We start from the raw sequence: 20,971 nt of genomic DNA, 5'->3' as shown, positions 1-20,971 counted from the left end.
TCCCCATCACTGTCACACTCATTGTCACCGTTATCACCATTGTCACCCATTGTCACCATCATCACCCATTGCTCCCCATTGCTGTCATACTCCCATTGTCACCATCAGTCACACTCAGTGTCACCATTGTCACCCATTGTAACCCCTTGCTCACCATCACTGTCACACTCCCATTGTCACCATCGCTCACCATTGTCACCATCGTCACCCATTGCTCACCATTGCTGTCACACTCAGTGTCACCATTGTCACACACCATCACTGTCACATTCCCATTGTACCCATTGCTCACCATTGTCACACACTCACCATCGCTGTCACACTCCCATTGTCACCCATTGCTCACCATTGTCACCCATTGTCACCCATTGCTCACCATTGTCACCATGGTCACCCATTGCTCACCATCGCTGTCACACTCCCATTGTCACCCATTGCTCACCATTGTCACCATGGTCACCCATTGCTCACCATTGCTGCCACAGTCCCATTGTCACCCATTGCTCACCATTGTCACCATGGTCACCCATTGCTCACAATCGCTGCCACAGTCCCATTGTCACCCATTGCTCACCATTGTCACCATGGTCACCCATTGCTCACAATCGCTGCCACACTCCCATTGTCACCCATTGCTCACCATTGTCACCATGGTCACCCATTGCTCACCATCGCTGTCACACTCCCATTGTCACCCATTGCTCACCATTGTCACCATGGTCACCCAATGCTCACCCCTGTCACCATTGTCACCCATTGCTCACCATTGTCACCACGGTCACCCATTGCTCACAATCGCTGCCACACTCCCATTGTCACCCATTGCTCACCATTGTCACCATGGTCACCCAATGCTCACCCCTGTCACCATTGTCACCCATTGCTCACCATTGTCACCATGGTCACCCATTGCTCACCATCGCTGCCACAGTCCCATTGTCACCCATTGCTCACCATTGTCACCATGGTCACCCATTGCTCACCATCGCTGCCACACTCCCATTGTCACCCATTGCTCACCATTGTCACCATGGTCACCCATTGCTCACAATCGCTGCCACAGTCCCATTGTCACCCATTGCTCACCATTGTCACCATGGTCACCCATTGCTCACCATCGCTGCCACAGTCCCATTGTCACCCATTGCTCACCATTGTCACCATGGTCACCCAATGCTCACCCCTGTCACCATTGTCACCCATTGCTCACCATTGTCACCACGGTCACCCATTGCTCACAATCGCTGCCACACTCCCATTGTCACCCATTGCTCACCATTGTCACCATGGTCACCCATTGCTCACCGTTGCTGCCACAGTCCCATTGTCACCCATTGCTCACCATTGTCACCATGGTCACCCATTGCTCACCATTGTCACCACGGTCACCCATTGCTCACAATCGCTGCCACAGTCCCATTGTCACCCATTGCTCACCATTGTCACCATGGTCACCCATTGCTCACCATCGCTGCCACAGTCCCATTGTCACCCATTGCTCACCATTGTCACCATGGTCACCCATTGCTCACAATCGCTGCCACACTCCCATTGTCACCCATTGCTCACCATTGTCACCATGGTCACCCATTGCTCACAATCGCTGCCACAGTCCCATTGTCACCATGGTCACTCAATGCTCACCCCTGTCACCGTTGTCACCCATCGCTCCCCATCGCTGTCACACTCCCATTGTCACCATGTCACCATCACTGTCACACTCAGTGTCACCATTGTCACCCCTTGCTCATCATTGTCACCATGGTCACCCATTGCTCACCATTGTCACCCATTGCTCACCATTGTCACCATTGTCACCCATTGCTCACCATTGTCACCATGGTCACCATTGTCACCCATTGTCACCCATTGCTCCCCATTATCACCCATTGCTCCCCATTGTCACCATTGTCACCCATTGTCACCATTGTCACCCATTGTCACCATTGTCACCCATTGTCACCCATTGCTCCCCATTGTCACCATTGTCACCCATTGTCACCATTGTCACCCATTGCTCCCCATTATCACCCATTGCTCCCCATTGTCACCATTGCTCCCCATTGTCACCATTGTCACCCATTGTCACCATTGTCACCCATTGTCACCCATTGCTCCCCACCGCAGTCACACTCCCGCTGTCGCTGTCACCCCCTCCCGTTCCCATGACAACCGCCCCCCCCCGTCACTCACCGGAGCCGATCCAAGCAGATGAAGCGACCCCCGACCCCCCCCCCAACGCGGGGGGGTCCCGGTACCGGGGGGGGGGGGCCAGGGGGGGTCCTGAGGGGGCCCCGCGGTTGCGGGGGGGGGGGGGAGGGGGACACGGAGCGGGGGGAGGGGGGGGCACGGAGGGGGTGGGGTCAAAGGGGGGGTCCCGGTGCCGGGGGGGGGTTCCCGGGGGGGTTTTGGGGTCCCGGGGGGGTCCCGGCGCCGCCGCGGCTCCAGCGGCAGCTCCCGCGGGGGGGGGTCGTGAATTAGGGGGGTGGGGGGGTGGGAATGGTGGGGGAGGACGCGGATTGGCTGAGAGCAGCCAATGGGGGCGAAGGGGCGGAGCTTGCGCCCCCTTTCTCCCACGCCCCCCCCCACAGGGACTTCATTAAGGAAAGGGCCCGAGGGGGCGATGCCATTGGACGAGGCGGGTGCCAATCAGAGCAGGGGGCGGAGCTAAGACGGGTCTCATGGGCTGGGGTCAATGGGGAACCCCCCCCCTCCAGGAACCCCTTTTGGGGGTCCCCTGTCCCTATAGGCCCCTATAGACCCCTCCATAACCCCCATAGATCCCCTGTAGACCACTCCCTAATCCCCATCTCCCCATAGACCCCCTATAGAACCCCCCCAGACCCCCCTCTCCCCATAGACCCCCTATAGACCCCCCCAATCCCCATCTCCCAGTAGACCCCCTAAAGAACCCCCCCAAATCCCCCTCTCCCCATAGACCCCCTATAGACCCCCCTATAACCCCCATCTCCCAGTAGACCCCCTATAGACCCCCCCCAGATCCCACTCTCCCCATAGACACCCCCTAACCCCCATCTCCTCATAGACCCCCTATAGACCCCCCAGACGCCCTCTCCCCATAGACCCCCTATAGACCCCCCTATAATCCCCCTCTCCCCATAGACCCCTTATAGACCCCCCCAGACGCCCTCTCCCCATAGACCCCCTATAGACCCCCCTATAATCCCCCTCTCCCCATAGACCCCTTATAGACCCCCCCAGACCCCCCTCTCCCCATAGACCCCCTATAGACCCCCCTATAACCCCCATCTCCCCATGGACACCCTATAGACCCCCCAGACCCCCTTCTCCCCATAGACACCCCCTAACCCCCATCTCCCCATAGACCCCCTATAGACCCCCCCCAGACCCCACTCTCCCCATAGACCCCCTATAGAACCCCCAGACCCCCCTCGCCCCATAGACACCCCCTAACCCCCATCTCCCCATAGACCCCCTATAGACCCCCCCATAACCCCCTCTCCCCATAGACCCCCCTATAACCCCCCTCTCCCCATAGACCCCTTATAGACCCCCCTCTCCCCATAGAAACCCCCTAACCCACATCTCCCCATAGACCCCCTATAAACCCCCCCAAGGCCCCCCTCTCCCCATAGACCCCCCCAAGGACTCAGCCGGGCTCTCGGGGGGGGGGGGGGGGGCAGCGTTTATTGACCCCCATGGGGGGGGGGGTTTGGGGGGGTCGCTCAGAGCCCCCATGGCCCCCCCTGCAGCAGCTCCATGTTAGGAATGGGCTCCTTGATCAGCTGCAGCACCTGGGCCAAGAGGGGCGCTAATGAATATTAATTAGCAGTCATGACTATTAATGAGCGTTAGTGACTGTTAATGAGCATTGATGAATGTTAATGAGCATTAAGGAGCCCCATAACCAGCCATTAACCAACCACTAATAAACCCACAACAAGCACCATATCCAGCTCCTAATTAACCCCCTCATTAATCCTCCAGTAGCCTGTAATTAACACCATAATTAGCCCCTAATTAACCCCTAAATAACGCCCGTTTAACCCCTCATTAACCACTAATTGCCTCTTAATTAACCCCAATAAATCCCTAATTACCTCTTAATTAACCCCCAAATGAACCCCTGCTTACCTCTTAATTATCCCATAAGAAACCTCTAATTACCTCTTAATTAAACCTCAAATTAATCCTTGTCTTTTAATTGCCCCAATAAACTCCTAATTACCTCTTCATTAACCCCAGAATAAACCCTTAATTACCTCTTCATTAACCCCAGAATAAACCCTTAATTACCTCTTCATTAACCCCTAATAAACCCTTAATTACCTCTTCATTAACCCCTAATAAACCCTTAATTACCTCTTCATTAAACCCCAATAAACCCTTAATTACCTCTTAATTAACCCCAAAATAAACCCTTAATTACCTCTGCATTAACCCCCAAAAAACCCTTAATTATCTCTTCATTAACCCTCTATTAAACCCTTAATTACCTCTTCATTAACCCCTAATAAACCCTTAATTACCTCTTAGTTACCCCTAATAAACCCTTAGTTACCCCTAATAAACCCTTAATTACCTCTTAATTGCTCCTAATAAACCCTTAATTACCTCTTAATTACCCCTAATAAACCCTTAATTACCTCTTAATTGCCCCTAATAAACCCCTAGTTACCTCTTAATTACCCCCTAATAAACCCAGCAGCACAGACCCCATCACCCCCCTTGAATGGGTGAGGGGCGTGGGAAGAGGCGGGGCCACCACGGGCCAATGAGAGCCCGGTGGGCGGGGCCGGCGGGGTTCATTTGCATAAGGGGCGGTGCCAGACCTGCCGGAAGCAGGGGTGGGCGCTGTCCCGCAGCAGCCCCAGCAGGAGGCTCTCGCTCGTGCCCAGGAAGGCGCCGCTGCCCTGGAGCCGCTGCAGCGCCACGGCCCGGTCCATGGGGCTGCCCCATAGAACAGAGCGGGGAGCCAGGGAGCCCCACGGAAACACATTGAAACCCATTGAAACCCATTGAAACCCATTGAGACCCATTGAAACCCATTGAGACCCATTGAAACCCATTGAAACCCATTGAAACCCCATTGAAACCCATTGAAACCCATTGAAAATCATTGAGACCCATTGAAACCCATTGAGACCCATTGAAACCCATTGAAACCCCATTGAAACCCATTGAAACCCATTGAAACCCATTGAAACCCATTGAGACCCATTGAAACACATTGAAACCCCATTGAGACCCATTGAAACCCATTGAGACCCATTGAAACCCATTGAAACCCATTGAAACCCCATTGAAACCCATTGAAACCCATTGAAACCCATTGAGACCCATTGAAACACATTGAAACCCCATTGAGACCCATTGAAACCCATTGAGACCCATTGAAACCCATTGAGACCCATTGAAACCCATTGAAACCCCATTGAGACCCATTGAAACCCCATTGAAACCCATTGAAACCCCATTGAAACCCATTGAAACCCATTGAAACCCATTGAAACCCATTGAGACCCATTGAAACCCATTGAGACCCATTGAAACACATTGAAACCCCATTGAAACCCATTGAAACCCATTGAAACCCATTGAAACCCATTGAGACCCATTGAAACACATTGAAACCCATTGAAACACATTGAAACCCATTGAAACCCCATTGAGACCCCATTGAACCCCATTGAAACCCATTGAAACCCCATTGAAACCCATTGAAACCCATTGAAACCCCATTGAAACCCATTGAAACCCCATTGAGACCCATTGAAACCCATTGAAACACATTGAAACCCCATTGAGACCCATTGAAACCCCATTGAAACCCATTGAAACCCCATTGAACCCCATTGAAACCCATTGAAACCCCATTGAAACCCATTGAAACCCATTGAAACCCCATTGAAACCCATTGAAACCCCATTGAGACCCATTGAAACCCATTGAAACCCATTGAAACCCCATTGAGACCCATTGAAACCCCATTGAGACCCATTGAAACCCATTGAAACACATTGAAACCCCATTGAGACCCATTGAAACCCCATTGAAACCCATTGAAACCCCATTGAAACACATTGAAACCCATTGAAACCCATTGAAACCCCATTGAAACACATTGAAACCCATTGAAACCCATTGAAACCCCATTGAAACCCATTGAAACCCATTGAAACCCCATTGAAACCCCATTGAAACACATTGAAACACATTGAAACCCCATTGAAACACATTGAAACACATTGAAACCACATTGAAACACATTGAAACCCCATTGAAACACATTGAAACACATTGAAACCACATTGAAACACATTGAAACACATTGAAACCACATTGAAACACATTGAAACCCATTGAAACCCATTGAAACCCATTGAAACCCCATTGAAACCCATTGAAACCCATTGAAACACATTGAAAACCATTGAAACCCCATTGAAACCCATTGAAACCCATTGAAACCCATTGAAACCCATTGAGACCCATTGAAACCCCATTGAAACCCATTGAAACCCATTGAAACCCCATTGAAACCCATTGAAACCCATTGAAACCCATTGAACCCCATTGAAACCCATTGAAACCCCATTGAAACCCCATTGAAACACATTGAAACCCATTGAACCCCATTGAAACCCATTGAAACCCCATTGAAACACATTGAAACCCATTGAACCCCATTGAAACCCATTGAAACCCATTGAAACCCCATTGAAACACATTGAAACCCATTGAACCCCATTGAAACCCCATTGAAACCCATTGAAACCCCATTGAGCCCCACTGAACCCCACTGAACTCCATTGCCCCCATTGCCCCCCACCTGCGTGAGGAGCAGGCATCCACGGCCACGTGCACATCCAGGCCCCGCTCCAGTAGATCCAGCGCTGTTTGCTATGGGGGAGGCAGCAAAGGGGGGGTCCCCATTGACCCCCCAAATCCCTGGGACCCATTGCCCCCATATCCAGCCCCATTCACCCCAGACCCATTACCCCATTACGGCCCATTACCCCCATTCCCCCCATGGCTCTCATTCCCCCATTGCCCCCATTCCCCCCTTGCCCCCATTCCCCCCATTCCCCCCATTCCCCCCATTCCCCCATTGCCCCCATTCCCCCCATTCCCCCCATTCCCCTATTGCCCCCATTCCCCCCATTCCCCCCATTACCCCCATTCCCCCCATTGCTCCCATTGTCCCCATTCCCACCATTGCCCCCATTCCCCCCATTCCCCCCATTACCCCCATTCCCCCATTCCCCCCATTCCCCCATTCCCCCCATTGCCCCCATTCCCCCATTCCCCCCATTCCCCCCATTGCCCCCATTACCCCCATTCCCCCATTCCCCCATTACCCCCATTCCCCCCATTGCCCCCATTCCCCCATTACCCCCATTGCCCCCATTGCCCCATTCCCCCATTCCCCCCATTCACCCCATTCCCCCCATTGCCCCCATTCCCCCATTCCCCCCATTCCCCCCATTACCCCCATTCCCCCATTCCCCCCATTGCCCCCATTCCCCCATTGCCCCCATTGCCCCCATTGCCCCCATTCCCCCCATTCCCCCCATTCCCCCCCATTCCCCCCATTCCCCCCATTCCCCCCATTCCCTCCATTGCCCCCATTGCCCCCATTCCCCCCATTCCACCCATTCCCCCCCATTCCCCCCATTCCCCCCATTCCCCCCATTGCCCCCATTGCCCCCATTCCCCCCATTGCCCCCATTGCCCCCATTGCCCCCATTCCCCCCATTGCCCCCATTGCCCCATTCCCCCCATTCCCCCCATTCCCCCATTACCCCCATTCCCCCATTCCCCCCATTCCCCCCATTCCCTCCATTGCCCCCATTGCCCCCATTGCCCCCATTCCCCCCATTGCCCCCATTGCCCCCATTGCCCCATTCCCCCCATTCCCCCCATTCCCCCATTCCCCCCATTCCCCCCATTCCCCCCATTGCCCCCATTCCCCCCTTGCCCCCATTCCCCCCATTCCCCCCATTCCCCCCATTCACCCATTGCCCCCATTCCCCACATTCCCCCCATTACCCCCATTCCCCCCATTGCTCCCATTACCCCCATTCCCCCCATTGCCCCCATTGCCCCCATTCCCCCCATTGCCCCATTCCCCCCATTCCCCCCATTACCCCCATTCCCCCATTGTCCCCATTCCCCCATTGCCCCCATTCCCCCCATTGCCCCCATTGCCCCCATTACCCCCATTCCCCCATTCCCCCATTACCCCCATTCCCCCCATTGCCCCCATTACCCCCATTGCCGCCATTGCCCCATTCCCCCATTCCCCCCATTCACCCCATTCCCCCCATTGCCCCCATTCCCCCATTGCCCCCATTCCCCCCATTACCCCCATTACCCCCATTCCCCCATTCCCCCCATTGCCCCATTCCCCCCATTGCCCCCATTGCCCCCATTCCCCCCATTCCCCCCATTCCCCCCCATTCCCCCCATTCCCCCCATTCCCCCCATTCCCTCCATTGCCCCCATTGCCCCCATTCCCCCCATTGCCCCCATTGCCCCATTCCCCCCATTCCCCCCATTCCCCCATTACCCCCATTCCCCCATTGCCCCCATTCCCCCCATTCCCTCCATTGCCCCCATTGCCCCCATTCCCCCCATTGCCCCCATTGCCCCCATTGCCCCATTCCCCCCATTCCCCCCATTCCCCCATTACCCCCATTCCCCCCATTCCCCCCATTCCCCCCATTCCCTCCATTGCCCCCATTGCCCCCATTGCCCCCATTCCCCCCATTCCCCCCATTCCCCCATTGCCCCCATTCCCCCCATTCCCCCCATTCCCCCATTGCCCCCATTCCCCCCATTCCCCCCATTCCCCCCATTCCCCCCATTCCCCCCATTCCCCCATTGCCCCCATTCCCCCCATTGCCCCCATTCCCCCTATTCCCCCATTGCCCCCATTACCCCCATTGCCCCCATTGCCCCCATTGCCCCCATTCCCCCATTCCCCCATTGCCCCCATTCCCCCCATTGCCCCCATTCCCCCATTGCCCCCATTCCCCCCATTGCCCCCATTCCCCCCATTCCCCCATTCCCCCCATTCCCCCATTGCCCCCATTCCCCCATTGCCCCCATTCCCCCATTCCCCCCATTCCCCCCATTGCCCCCATTCCCCCATTGCCCCCATTCCCCCATTCCCCCCATTCCCCCATTCCCCCCATTCCCCCATTGCCCCCATTCCCCCATTCCCCCCATTGCCCCCATTCCCCCCATTCCCCCATTCCCCCCATTCCCCCCATTGCCCCCATTCCCCCATTGCCCCCATTCCCCCATTCCCCCATTGCCCCCATTCCCCCATTGCCCCTCACCAGGACGCAGGCCTGCGCCTCGATGCCGCAGAGGAGGACGGAGCGGAGGCGGGGCCGGGCGCGCAGCTCCGCCTCCAGCACCGGGACGCCGCTGAAGGAGGTTTTGGGGTGCGGGCTCAGGTCCTGCACCCCCAGCTCGGGCACGGTGCGGCCCAGAGCCTCCGGGCGCTGCTCGGTCACCAGCACCGGCACCCCCAGCGCCTGGCACCCCTGCGGGCAACGGGGGCAATGGGGGAATGGGGGCAATGGGGGAATGGGGGGCAATGGGGGTAATGGGGGAATGGGGACAATGGGGGTAATGGGGGGAATGGGGGAATGGGGGCAATGGGGGGCAATGGGGGAATGGGGGCAATGGGGGCAATGGGGGCAATGGGGGGCAATGGGGGGAATGGGGGGAATGGGGGCAATGGGGGCAATGGGGGGAATGGGGGCAATGGGGGAATGGGGGAATGGGGGCAATGGGGGAATGGGGGGAATGGGGGAATGGGGGCAATGGAGGGAATGGGGGAATGGGGGAATGGGGGAATGGGGGCAATGGGAGTAATGGGGGGAATGGGGGTAATGGGGGGCAACGGGGGAATGGGGACAATGGGGGAATGGGGGCAATGGAGGGAATGGGGGTAATGGGGGAATGGGGGAATGGGGGCAATGGGGGTAATGGGGGGAATGGGGGAATGGGGGCAATGGGGGTAATGGGGGGCAATGGGGGCAATGGGGGCAATGGGGGAATGGGGGAATGGGGGAATGGGGGAATGGGGGAATGGGGGCAATGGGGGCAATGGGGGAATGGGGACAATGGGGAAATGGGGGCAATGGGGGGAATGGGGGAATGGGGGCAATGGGGGAATGGGGGCAATGGGGGGAATGGGGGCAATGAGGGGAATGGGGGCAATGGGGGAATGGGGGCAATGGGGGTAATGGGGGCAATGGGGGCAATGGGGGCAATGGGGGCAATGGGGGAATGGGGGCAATGGGGGAATGGGGGCAATGGGGGCAATGGGGGAATGGGGGCAATGGGGGGAATGGGGGCAATGAGGGGAATGGGGGCAATGGGGGCAATGGGGGCAATGGGGGCAATGGGGGCAATGGGGGAATGGGGGCAATGGGGGCAATGGGGGAATGGGGGCAATGGGGGAATGGGGGCAATGGGGGGAATGGGGGCAATGAGGGGAATGGGGGCAATGGGGGAATGGGGGCTATGGGGGTAATGGGGGCAATGGGGGCAATGGGGGCAATGGGGGGAATGTGGGGAATGGGGGGAATGGGGGCAATGAGGGGAATGGGGGCAATGGGGGAATGGGGGCAATGGGGGTAATGGGGGCAATGGGGGCAATGGGGGCAATGGGGGCAATGGGGGAATGGGGGCAATGGGGGGAATGGGGGAATGGGGGCAATGGGGGAATGGGGGCAATGGGAGGAATGGGGGCAATGAGGGGAATGGGGGCAATGGGGGAATGGGGGCAATGGGGGTAATGGGGGCAATGGGGGCAATGGGGGCAATGGGGGCAATGGGGGAATGGGGGCAATGGGGGAATGGGGGAATGGGGGAATGGGGGGGAAAAGGGGGCAATGGGGGGAATGGGGGCAATGGGGGCAATGGGGGAATGGGGGCAATGGGGGGAATGGGGGGGAAAAGGGGGCAATGGGGGGAATGGGGGCAATGGGGGCAATGGGGGAATGGGGGCAATGGGGGGAATGGGGGGGAAAAGGGGGCAATGGGGGGAATGGGGGCAATGGGGGAATGGGGGCAATGGGGGAATGGGGGGCAATGGGGGGAATGGGGGGGAAAAGGGGGCAATGGGGGGAATGGGGGCAATGGGGGGAATGGGGGACAATGGGGGCAATGGGGGCAATGGGGGGAATGGGGGGAATGGGGGGAATGGGGGGAATGGGGGAATGGGGGGCAATGGGGGAATGGGGGAATGGGGGGAATGGGGGAATGGGGGCAATGGGGGGCAATGGGGGTAATGGGGGGAATGGGGGGAATGGGGGAATGGGGGCAATGGGGGCAATGGGGGGGAATGGGGGGGAATGGGGGCAATGGGGGAATGGGGGCAATGGGGGGAATGGGGGTAATGGGGGTAATGGGGGGAATGGGGGCAATGGGGTAATGGGGGTAATGGGGGCAAAGGGGGTAATGGGGGCAATGGGGGAAATGGGGGCAATGGGGGCAATGGGGGCAATGGGGGAATGGGGGCAATGGGGAGGGAGGTGGAGCAATGGGAGCAGATCTGAGTGTCCAGTGGTTGGGGGGTCTCTGTGGGTGTCATAGAGCTTTATGGGTGCTATGGGGTCTCTATGGTCTCTATGGTCTCTATGGTCTCTATGGGCTCTATGGTCTCTATGGTCTCTATGGGTCTCTATGGTCTCTATGGTCTCTATGGTCTCTATGGGTCTCTATGGTCTCTATGGTCTCTATGGTCTCTATGGTCTCTATGGGTCTCTATGGTCTCTATGGTCTCTATGGGTCTCTATGGGTCTCTATGGGCTCTATGGTCTCTATGGGGCTCTATGGGGCTCTATGGTCTCTATGGGTCTCTATGGTCTCTATGGTCTCTATGGGTCTCTATGGGCTCTATGGTCTCTATGGGTCCCTATGGTCTCTATGGGTCTCTATGGGTCTCTATGGGTCTCTATGGTCTCTATGGTCTCTATGGGTCTCTATGGTCTCTATGGTCTCTATGGGTCTCTATGGGTCTCTATGGTGTCTATGGTCTCTATGGGTCTCTATGGGTCTCTATGGTCTCTATGGGTCTCTATGGGTCTCTATGGTCTCTATGGTCTCTATGGGTCTCTATGGTCTCTATGGGTCTCTATGGGTCTCTATGGTCTCTATGGGTCTCTCTCTATGGTCTCTATGGGTCTCTATGGTCTCTATGGGTCTCTATGGGTCTCTATGGGCTCTATGGGCTCTATGGGCTCTATGGGCTCTATGGTCTCTATGGTCTCTATGGGTCTCTATGGTCTCTATGGGTCTCTCTAAGGGCTCTATGGTCTCTATGGGTCTCTCTATGGGTCTCTATGGGCTCTATGGTCTCTATGGGTCTCTATGGTCTCTATGGTCTCTATGGGTCTCTATGGTCTCTATGGTCTCTATGGTCTCTATGGTCTCTATGGGTCTCTCTATGGTCTCTATGGGTCTCTATGGGTCTCCATGGTCTCTATGGTCTCTATGGGTCTCTATGGTCTCTATGGGTCTCTATGGTCTCTATGGTCTCTATGGGCTCTATGGGCTCTATGGGTCTCTATGGGCTCTATGGGTCTCTATGGTCTCTATGGGTCTCTATGGGTCTCTATGGTCTCTATGGGTCTCTATGGGTCTCTATGGTCTCTATGGGTCTCTATGGTCTCTATGGGCTCTATGGGCTCTATGGGCTCTATTGTCTCTATGGGTCTCTATGGTCTCTATGGTCTCTATGGTCTCTATGGGTCTCTATGGTCTCTATGGTCTCTATGGGTCTCTATGGGTCTCTATGGTCTCTATGGTCTCTATGGGTCTCTATGGTCTCTATGGGTCTCTATGGTCTCTATGGGTCTCTATGGGTCTCTATGGTCTCTATGGGTCTCTATGGTCTCTATGGGCTCTATGGGTCCCTATGGGTCTCTATGGGCTCTATGGTCTCTATGGGTCTCTATGGGCTCTATGGTCTCTATGGGTCTCTATGGGCTCTATGGGTCCCTATGGGTCTCTATGGTCTCTATGGGTCTCTATGGTCTCTATGGGCTCTATGGGTCCCTATGGGTCTCTATGGGCTCTATGGTCTCTATGGGTCTCTATGGGCTCTATGGGTCCCTATGGGTCTCTATGGGCTCTATGGTCTCTATGGTCTCTATGGGCTCTATGGGTCCCTATGGGTCTCTATGGGCTCTATGGTCTCTATGGGTCCCTATGGTCTCTATGGGTCTCTATGGGTCTCTATGGGTCTCTATGGTCTCTATGGTCTCTATGGGTCTCTATGGTCTCTATGGTCTCTATGGGTCTCTATGGGTCTCTATGGTGTCTATGGTCTCTATGGGTCTCTATGGGTCTCTATGGTCTCTATGGGTCTCTATGGGTCTCTATGGTCTCTATGGTCTCTATGGGTCTCTATGGTCTCTATGGGTCTCTATGGGTCTCTATGGTCTCTATGGGTCTCTCTCTATGGTCTCTATGGGTCTCTATGGTCTCTATGGGTCTCTATGGGCTCTATGGGCTCTATGGGCTCTATGGGCTCTATGGTCTCTATGGTCTCTATGGGTCTCTATGGTCTCTATGGGTCTCTCTAAGGGCTCTATGGTCTCTATGGGTCTCTCTATGGGTCTCTATGGGCTCTATGGTCTCTATGGGTCTCTATGGTCTCTATGGTCTCTATGGGTCTCTATGGTCTCTATGGGCTCTATGGTCTCTATGGTCTCTATGGTCTCTATGGTCTCTATGGGTCTCTCTATGGTCTCTATGGGTCTCTATGGGTCTCCATGGTCTCTATGGTCTCTATGGGCTCTATGGTCTCTATGGGTCTCTATGGTCTCTATGGTCTCTATGGGCTCTATGGGCTCTATGGGTCTCTATGGGCTCTATGGGTCTCTATGGTCTCTATGGGTCTCTATGGGTCTCTATGGTCTCTATGGGTCTCTATGGGTCTCTATGGTCTCTATGGGTCTCTATGGTCTCTATGGGCTCTATGGGCTCTATTGTCTCTATGGGTCTCTATGGTCTCTATGGTCTCTATGGTCTCTATGGGTCTCTATGGTCTCTATGGTCTCTATGGGTCTCTATGGGTCTCTATGGTCTCTATGGTCTCTATGGGTCTCTATGGTCTCTATGGGTCTCTATGGTCTCTATGGGTCTCTATGGGTCTCTATGGTCTCTATGGGTCTCTATGGTCTCTATGGGCTCTATGGGTCCCTATGGGTCTCTATGGGCTCTATGGGTCTCTATGGGTCTCTATGGGCTCTATGGTCTCTATGGGTCTCTATGGGCTCTATGGGTCCCTATGGGTCTCTATGGGTCTCTATGGTCTCTATGGGTCTCTATGGTCTCTATGGGCTCTATGGGTCCCTATGGGTCTCTATGGGCTCTATGGTCTCTATGGGTCTCTATGGGCTCTATGGGTCCCTATGGGTCTCTATGGGCTCTATGGTCTCTATGGTCTCTATGGGCTCTATGGGTCCCTATGGGTCTCTATGGGCTCTATGGGTCTCTATGGGTCTCTATGGTCTCTATGGGTCCCTATGGGTGGCTCTATGGGTCCCTATGGGTCTCTCTATGGTCTCTATGGGTCTCTATGGGTCTCCATGGTCTCTATGGTCTCTATGGGCTCTATGGGTCTCTATGGGCTCTATGGGTCTCTATGGTCTCTATGGGTCTCTATGGGTCTCTATGGTCTCTATGGGTCTCTATGGGTCTCTATGGTCTCTATGGGTCTCTATGGTCTCTATGGTCTCTATGGTCTCTATGGGTCTCTATGGTCTCTATGGTCTCTATGGGTCTCTATGGTCTCTATGGGTCTCTATGGGCTCTATGGTCTCTATGGGTCTCTATGGTCTCTATGGTCTCTATGGGTCTCTATGGTCTCTATGGGCTCTATGGTCTCTATGGTCTCTATGGGTCTCTCTATGGTCTCTATGGGTCTCTATGGGTCTCCATGGTCTCTATGGTCTCTATGGGCTCTATGGTCTCTATGGGTCTCTATGGTCTCTATGGTCTCTATGGGCTCTATGGGCTCTATGGGTCTCTATGGGCTCTATGGGTCTCTATGGTCTCTATGGGTCTCTATGGGTCTCTATGGTCTCTATGGGTCTCTATGGGTCTCTATGGTCTCTATGGGTCTCTATGGTCTCTATGGGCTCTATGGGCTCTATGGGCTCTATTGTCTCTATGGGTCTCTATGGTCTCTATGGTCTCTATGGTCTCTATGGGTCTCTATGGTCTCTATGGTCTCTATGGGTCTCTATGGGTCTCTATGGTCTCTATGGTCTCTATGGGTCTCTATGGTCTCTATGGGTCTCTATGGTCTCTATGGGTCTCTATGGGTCTCTATGGTCTCTATGGGTCTCTATGGTCTCTATGGGCTCTATGGGTCCCTATGGGTCTCTATGGGCTCTATGGTCTCTATGGGTCTCTATGGGCTCTATGGTCTCTATGGGTCTCTATGGGCTCTATGGGTCCCTATGGGTCTCTATGGGTCTCTATGGTCTCTATGGGTCTCTATGGTCTCTATGGGCTCTATGGGTCCCTATGGGTCTCTATGGGCTCTATGGTCTCTATGGGTCTCTATGGGCTCTATGGGTCCCTATGGGTCTCTATGGGCTCTATGGTCTCTATGGGCTCTATGGGCTCTATGGGTCCCTATGGGTCTCTATGGGCTCTATGGTCTCTATGGGTCTCTATGGTCTCTATGGTCTCTATGGGCTCTATGGGTCCCTATGGGTCTCTCTATGGTCTCTATGGGTCTCTATGGGTCTCCATGGTCTCTATGGTCTCTATGGGCTCTATGGGTCTCTATGGGCTCTATGGGTCTCTATGGTCTCTATGGGTCTCTATGGGTCTCTATGGTCTCTATGGGTCTCTATGGGTCTCTATGGTCTCTATGGGTCTCTATGGTCTCTATGGTCTCTATGGTCTCTATGGGTCTCTATGGTCTCTATGGTCTCTATGGGTCTCTATGGTCTCTATGGTCTCTATGGTCTCTATGGGTCTCTATGGTCTCTATGGTCTCTATGGTCTCTATGGGGCTCTATGGTCTCTATGGGTCTCTATGGGTCTCTATGGTCTCTATGGTCTCTATGGGTCTCTATGGTCTCTATGGTCTCTATGGGTCTCTATGGTCTCTATGGTCTCTATGGTCTCTATGGGCTCTATGGTCTCTATGGGTCTCTATGGGCTCTATGGGTCCCTATGGGTCTCTATGGGTCTCTATGGTCTCTATGGGTCTCTATGGTCTCTATGGGCTCTATGGGCTCTATGGTCTCTATGGGTCTCTATGGGCTCTATGGTCTCTATGGGTCTCTATGGGCTCTATGGGTCCCTATGGGTCTCTATGGGTCTCTATGGTCTCTATGGGTCTCTATGGTCTCTATGGGCTCTATGGGTCCCTATGGGTCTCTATGGGCTCTATGGTCTCTATGGGTCTCTATGGGCTCTATGGGTCCCTATGGGTCTCTATGGGCTCTATGGTCTCTATGGTCTCTATGGGCTCTATGGGTCCCTATGGGTCTCTATGGGCTCTATGGTCTCTATGGGTCTCTATGGTCTCTATGGTCTCTATGGGCTCTATGGGTCCCTATGGGTCTCTCTATGGTCTCTATGGGTCTCTATGGGTCTCCATGGTCTCTATGGTCTCTATGGGCTCTATGGGTCTCTATGGGCTCTATGGGTCTCTATGGTCTCTATGGGTCTCTATGGGTCTCTATGGTCTCTATGGGTCTCTATGGGTCTCTATGGTCTCTATGGGTCTCTATGGTCTCTATGGTCTCTATGGTCTCTATGGTCTCTATGGGTCTCTATGGTCTCTATGGTCTCTATGGGTCTCTATGGTCTCTATGGTCTCTATGGTCTCTATGGGTCTCTATGGTCTCTATGGTCTCTATGGTCTCTATGGGGCTCTATGGTCTCTATGGGTCTCTATGGGTCTCTATGGTCTCTATGGGTCTCTATGGGTCTCTATGGTCTCTATGGTCTCTATGGGTCTCTATGGTCTCTATGGTCTCTATGGTCTCTATGGGCTCTATGGTCTCTATGGGTCTCTATGGGCTCTATGGGTCCCTATGGGTCTCTATGGGTCTCTATGGTTTCTATGGGTCTCTATGGTCTCTATGGGCTCTATGGGTCCCTATGGGTCTCTATGGGCTCTATGGTCTCTATGGGTCTCTATGGTCTCTATGGGCTCTATGGTCTCTATGGGTCCCTATGGGCTCTATGGGTCTCTATGGGCTCTATGGGTCTCTATGGTCTCTATGGGTCTCTATGGTCTCTATGGTCTCTATGGGTCTCTATGGTCTCTATGGTCTCTATGGGCTCTATGGTCTCTATGGGTCTCTATGGTCTCTATGGTCTCTATGGTCTCTATGGGTCTCTATGGTCTCTATGGGTCTCTATGGGCTCTATGGTCTCTATGGGTCTCTATGGTCTCTATGGGCTCTATGGTCTCTATGGGTCCCTATGGGCTCTATGGGTCTCTATGGTCTCTATGGGTCTCTATGGTCTCTATGGTCTCTATGGGTCTCTATGGGCTCTATGGGTCTCTATGGGTCTCTATGGGCTCTATGGTCTCTATGGGTCTCTATGGGCTCTATGGTCTCTATGGTCTCTATGGGGTCTCTATGGTCTCTATGGTCTCTATGGGTCTCTATGGTCTCTATGGTCTCTATGGGCTCTATGGTCTCTATGGGTCTCTATGGGCTCTATGGTCCCTATGGGTCTCTATGGTCTCTATGGTCTCTATGGGTCTCTATGGTCTCTATGGTCTCTATGGGTCTCTATGGGTCTCTATGGGCCTCTATGGTCTCTATGGTCTCTATGGTCTCTATGGGCTCTATGGGCTCTATGGGCTCTATGGGTCTCTATGGGCTCTATGGGTCTCTATGGTCTCTATGGGTCTCTATGGGTCTCTATGGTCTCTATGGGTCTCTATGGGTCTCTATGGTCTCTATGGGTCTCTATGGTCTCTATGGGCTCTATGGGCTCTATGGGCTCTATTGTCTCTATGGGTCTCTATGGTCTCTATGGTCTCTATGGTCTCTATGGGTCTCTATGGTCTCTATGGTCTCTATGGGTCTCTATGGGTCTCTATGGTCTCTATGGTCTCTATGGGTCTCTATGGTCTCTATGGGTCTCTATGGTCTCTATGGGTCTCTATGGGTCTCTATGGTCTCTATGGGCTCTATGGGTCCCTATGGGTCTCTATGGGCTCTATGGTCTCTATGGGTCTCTATGGGCTCTATGGTCTCTATGGGTCTCTATGGGCTCTATGGGTCCCTATGGGTCTCTATGGGTCTCTATGGTCTCTATGGGTCTCTATGGTCTCTATGGGCTCTATGGGTCCCTATGGGTCTCTATGGGCTCTATGGTCTCTATGGGTCTCTATGGGCTCTATGGGTCCCTATGGGTCTCTATGGGCTCTATGGTCTCTATGGTCTCTATGGGCTCTATGGGTCCCTATGGGTCTCTATGGGCTCTATGGTCTCTATGGGTCTCTATGGTCTCTATGGTCTCTATGGGCTCTATGGGTCCCTATGGGTCTCTCTATGGTCTCTATGGGTCTCTATGGGTCTCCATGGTCTCTATGGTCTCTATGGGCTCTATGGGTCTCTATGGGCTCTATGGGTCTCTATGGTCTCTATGGGTCTCTATGGGTCTCTATGGTCTCTATGGGTCTCTATGGGTCTCTATGGTCTCTATGGGTCTCTATGATCTCTATGGTCTCTATGGTCTCTATGGTCTCTATGGGTCTCTATGGTCTCTATGGTCTCTATGGGTCTCTATGGTCTCTATGGTCTCTATGGGTCTCTATGGTCTCTATGGTCTCTATGGTCTCTATGGGCTCTATGGTCTCTATGGGTCTCTATGGGCTCTATGGGTCCCTATGGGTCTCTATGGTTTCTATGGGTCTCTATGGTCTCTATGGGCTCTATGGGTCCCTATGGGTCTCTATGGGCTCTATGGTCTCTATGGGTCTCTATGGGCTCTATGGGCTCTATGGTCTCTATGGGTCCCTATGGGCTCTATGGGTCTCTATGGGCTCTATGGGTCTCTATGGTCTCTATGGGTCTCTATGGGTCTCTATGGTCTCTATGGTCTCTATGGTCTCTATGGTCTCTATGGGTCTCTATGGTCTCTATGGGTCTCTATGGTCTCTATGGGTCTCTATGGGCTCTATGGTCTCTATGGGTCTCTATGGTCTCTATGGGCTCTATGGTCTCTATGGGTCCCTATGGGCTCTATGGGTCTCTATGGTCTCTATGGGTCTCTATGGTCTCTATGGTCTCTATGGGTCTCTATGGGCTCTATGGGTCCCTATGGGTCTCTATGGGCTCTATGGTCTCTATGGGTCTCTATGGGCTCTATGGTCTCTATGGTCTCTATGGGGTCTCTATGGTCTCTATGGTCTCTATGGGTCTCTATGGTCTCTATGGTCTCTATGGGCTCTATGGTCTCTATGGGTCTCTATGGGCTCTATGGTCCCTATGGGTCTCTATGGTCTCTATGGTCTCTATGGGTCTCTATGGTCTCTATGGTCTCTATGGGTCTCTATGGGTCTCTATGGGCCTCTATGGTCTCTATGGGTCTCTATGGGCTCTATGGTCTCTATGGTCTCTATGGTCTCTATGGGCTCTATGGGCTCTATGGGTCCCTATGGGTCTCTATGGGCTCTATGGGCTCTATGGGCTCTATGGTCTCTATGGTCTCTATGGTCTCTATGGTCTCTATGGTCTCTATGGGTCTCTATGGTCTCTATGGGTCCCTATGGGCTCTATGGTCCCTATGGGTGCTGGGCACCTTCCGAAGCCGCGCGGCCGCGCTCAGGACCAGGCTGAATCCGTGCACGTGGGGCCGGAAGCGCTCCTGGAGGTCGCAGAGGAGCAGCACGGAGCTGGAGGGGCAGAGGCGGCCCAGGCGGGACATGGTCACGTGGTCACCTGTGGGCAGGGTCACGTGGTCACCCGTGTGTGGGACACGCATGAACACACATCTCCTGTGTCATGTGATCACACGTGTGCAGGTGACCCTGGACATGCGTGTGCAGTGTCACGTGACCGGATGTGTGCGGCGTCACATGAACACTCTTGTGCGGAGTCACATGATCACGTGTGTGCAGGACACACATGAACACCTGTGTGCAGTGACACGTGAACACACTTGTGCGGAGTCACATGATCACGTGTGTGCAGGACACACATGAACACCTGTGTGCAGTGTCACGTGAACACACTTGTGCGGAGTCACATGATCACGTGTGCGCGGGACATGCGTGAACACGCGTGTGGGGTTGACTCGCGGTGAGTCAGTCACGTGACTCGCCCCCTCCCCACCCCACCCGCTCACCCCGGGGCCAATCAGCAGCCACCAACCACCCCCTGCCCCCTCCATGCCCGCCTCAGCAGCCAATCAGCTTCACCCTAACGCCTGACCAATGGCAGCTGCCGCTGCTCGCCAGCACCGCCCCCTTCCACACCTCCCTCCCCATCAGCCAATCAGAGCTGGGCTGGGTGCAGCCAACCCATGAACCCCACCCATCCTCCCGGGAGCCAATCAGAACGGGGGGGCTCTCTGCAGCCAATCAGGGGCTGGGGCGGGGCCTGACGTCCTGGAGCGAGCCTTAAAGGGGCAACGCCGTGGGGTGGGGGGGGGCCCGTGGGAGCCCGGGGGGGTCACGGGGAGGTCACGGGGGGGTCGTGACCCCTCCCCACCGCAGTGGGCGGGGCCGTTACCTGCGGGCAGCCGCGCGCCGCGCTCTGATTGGCCGCGGGGTCCCGGCTCCGGCAATGGCCTCGATGTGGGCGGGGACAGCGCGGAGGAGGCGGGACTTCCGGTTCGGGGTGGGCGGGGCCAAGGTGGCGGAAGGACGGCGGCTTCGGCCATTTCCGGTTCTCTTCGGCCATTTCCGCCCTCTCCTCCGGGACCCGCGGCACGCAGTGGGCGTGGCCTAGCGGCGAGGGGGCGG

The 20,971-nt window shown here is 54.6% G+C and overlaps 1 protein-coding gene across 1 annotated transcript; it reads right to left on the bottom strand.

The window, feature by feature from the left end:
• Positions 1-3,707: 3,707 nt before the first annotated feature.
• Positions 3,708-20,768, bottom strand: ISOC2 (isochorismatase domain containing 2; the record flags this gene model as incomplete). Its single annotated transcript, XM_080639940.1, has 6 exons — positions 20,739-20,768; positions 19,807-19,946; positions 9,330-9,539; positions 6,815-6,885; positions 4,815-4,932; positions 3,708-3,776 (listed from the first exon to the last, which is right to left on the bottom strand). The coding sequence occupies exons 2-6, from the start codon at positions 19,930-19,932 to the stop codon at positions 3,708-3,710; spliced, it is 594 nt and encodes a 197-aa protein (XP_080496066.1). The 5' UTR covers positions 19,933-19,946; positions 20,739-20,768.
• Between the last annotated feature and the right edge of the window lie 203 nt (positions 20,769-20,971).

This window comes from Psittacula echo (genome assembly GCF_963264785.1).
Source record: "Psittacula echo genome assembly, contig: SCAFFOLD_163, whole genome shotgun sequence".
NCBI lineage: Eukaryota > Metazoa > Chordata > Aves > Psittaciformes > Psittacidae > Psittacula > Psittacula echo.
Note: the sequence above shows the minus strand (reverse complement) of the source record. Positions and strands in the feature narration are given on the sequence as shown.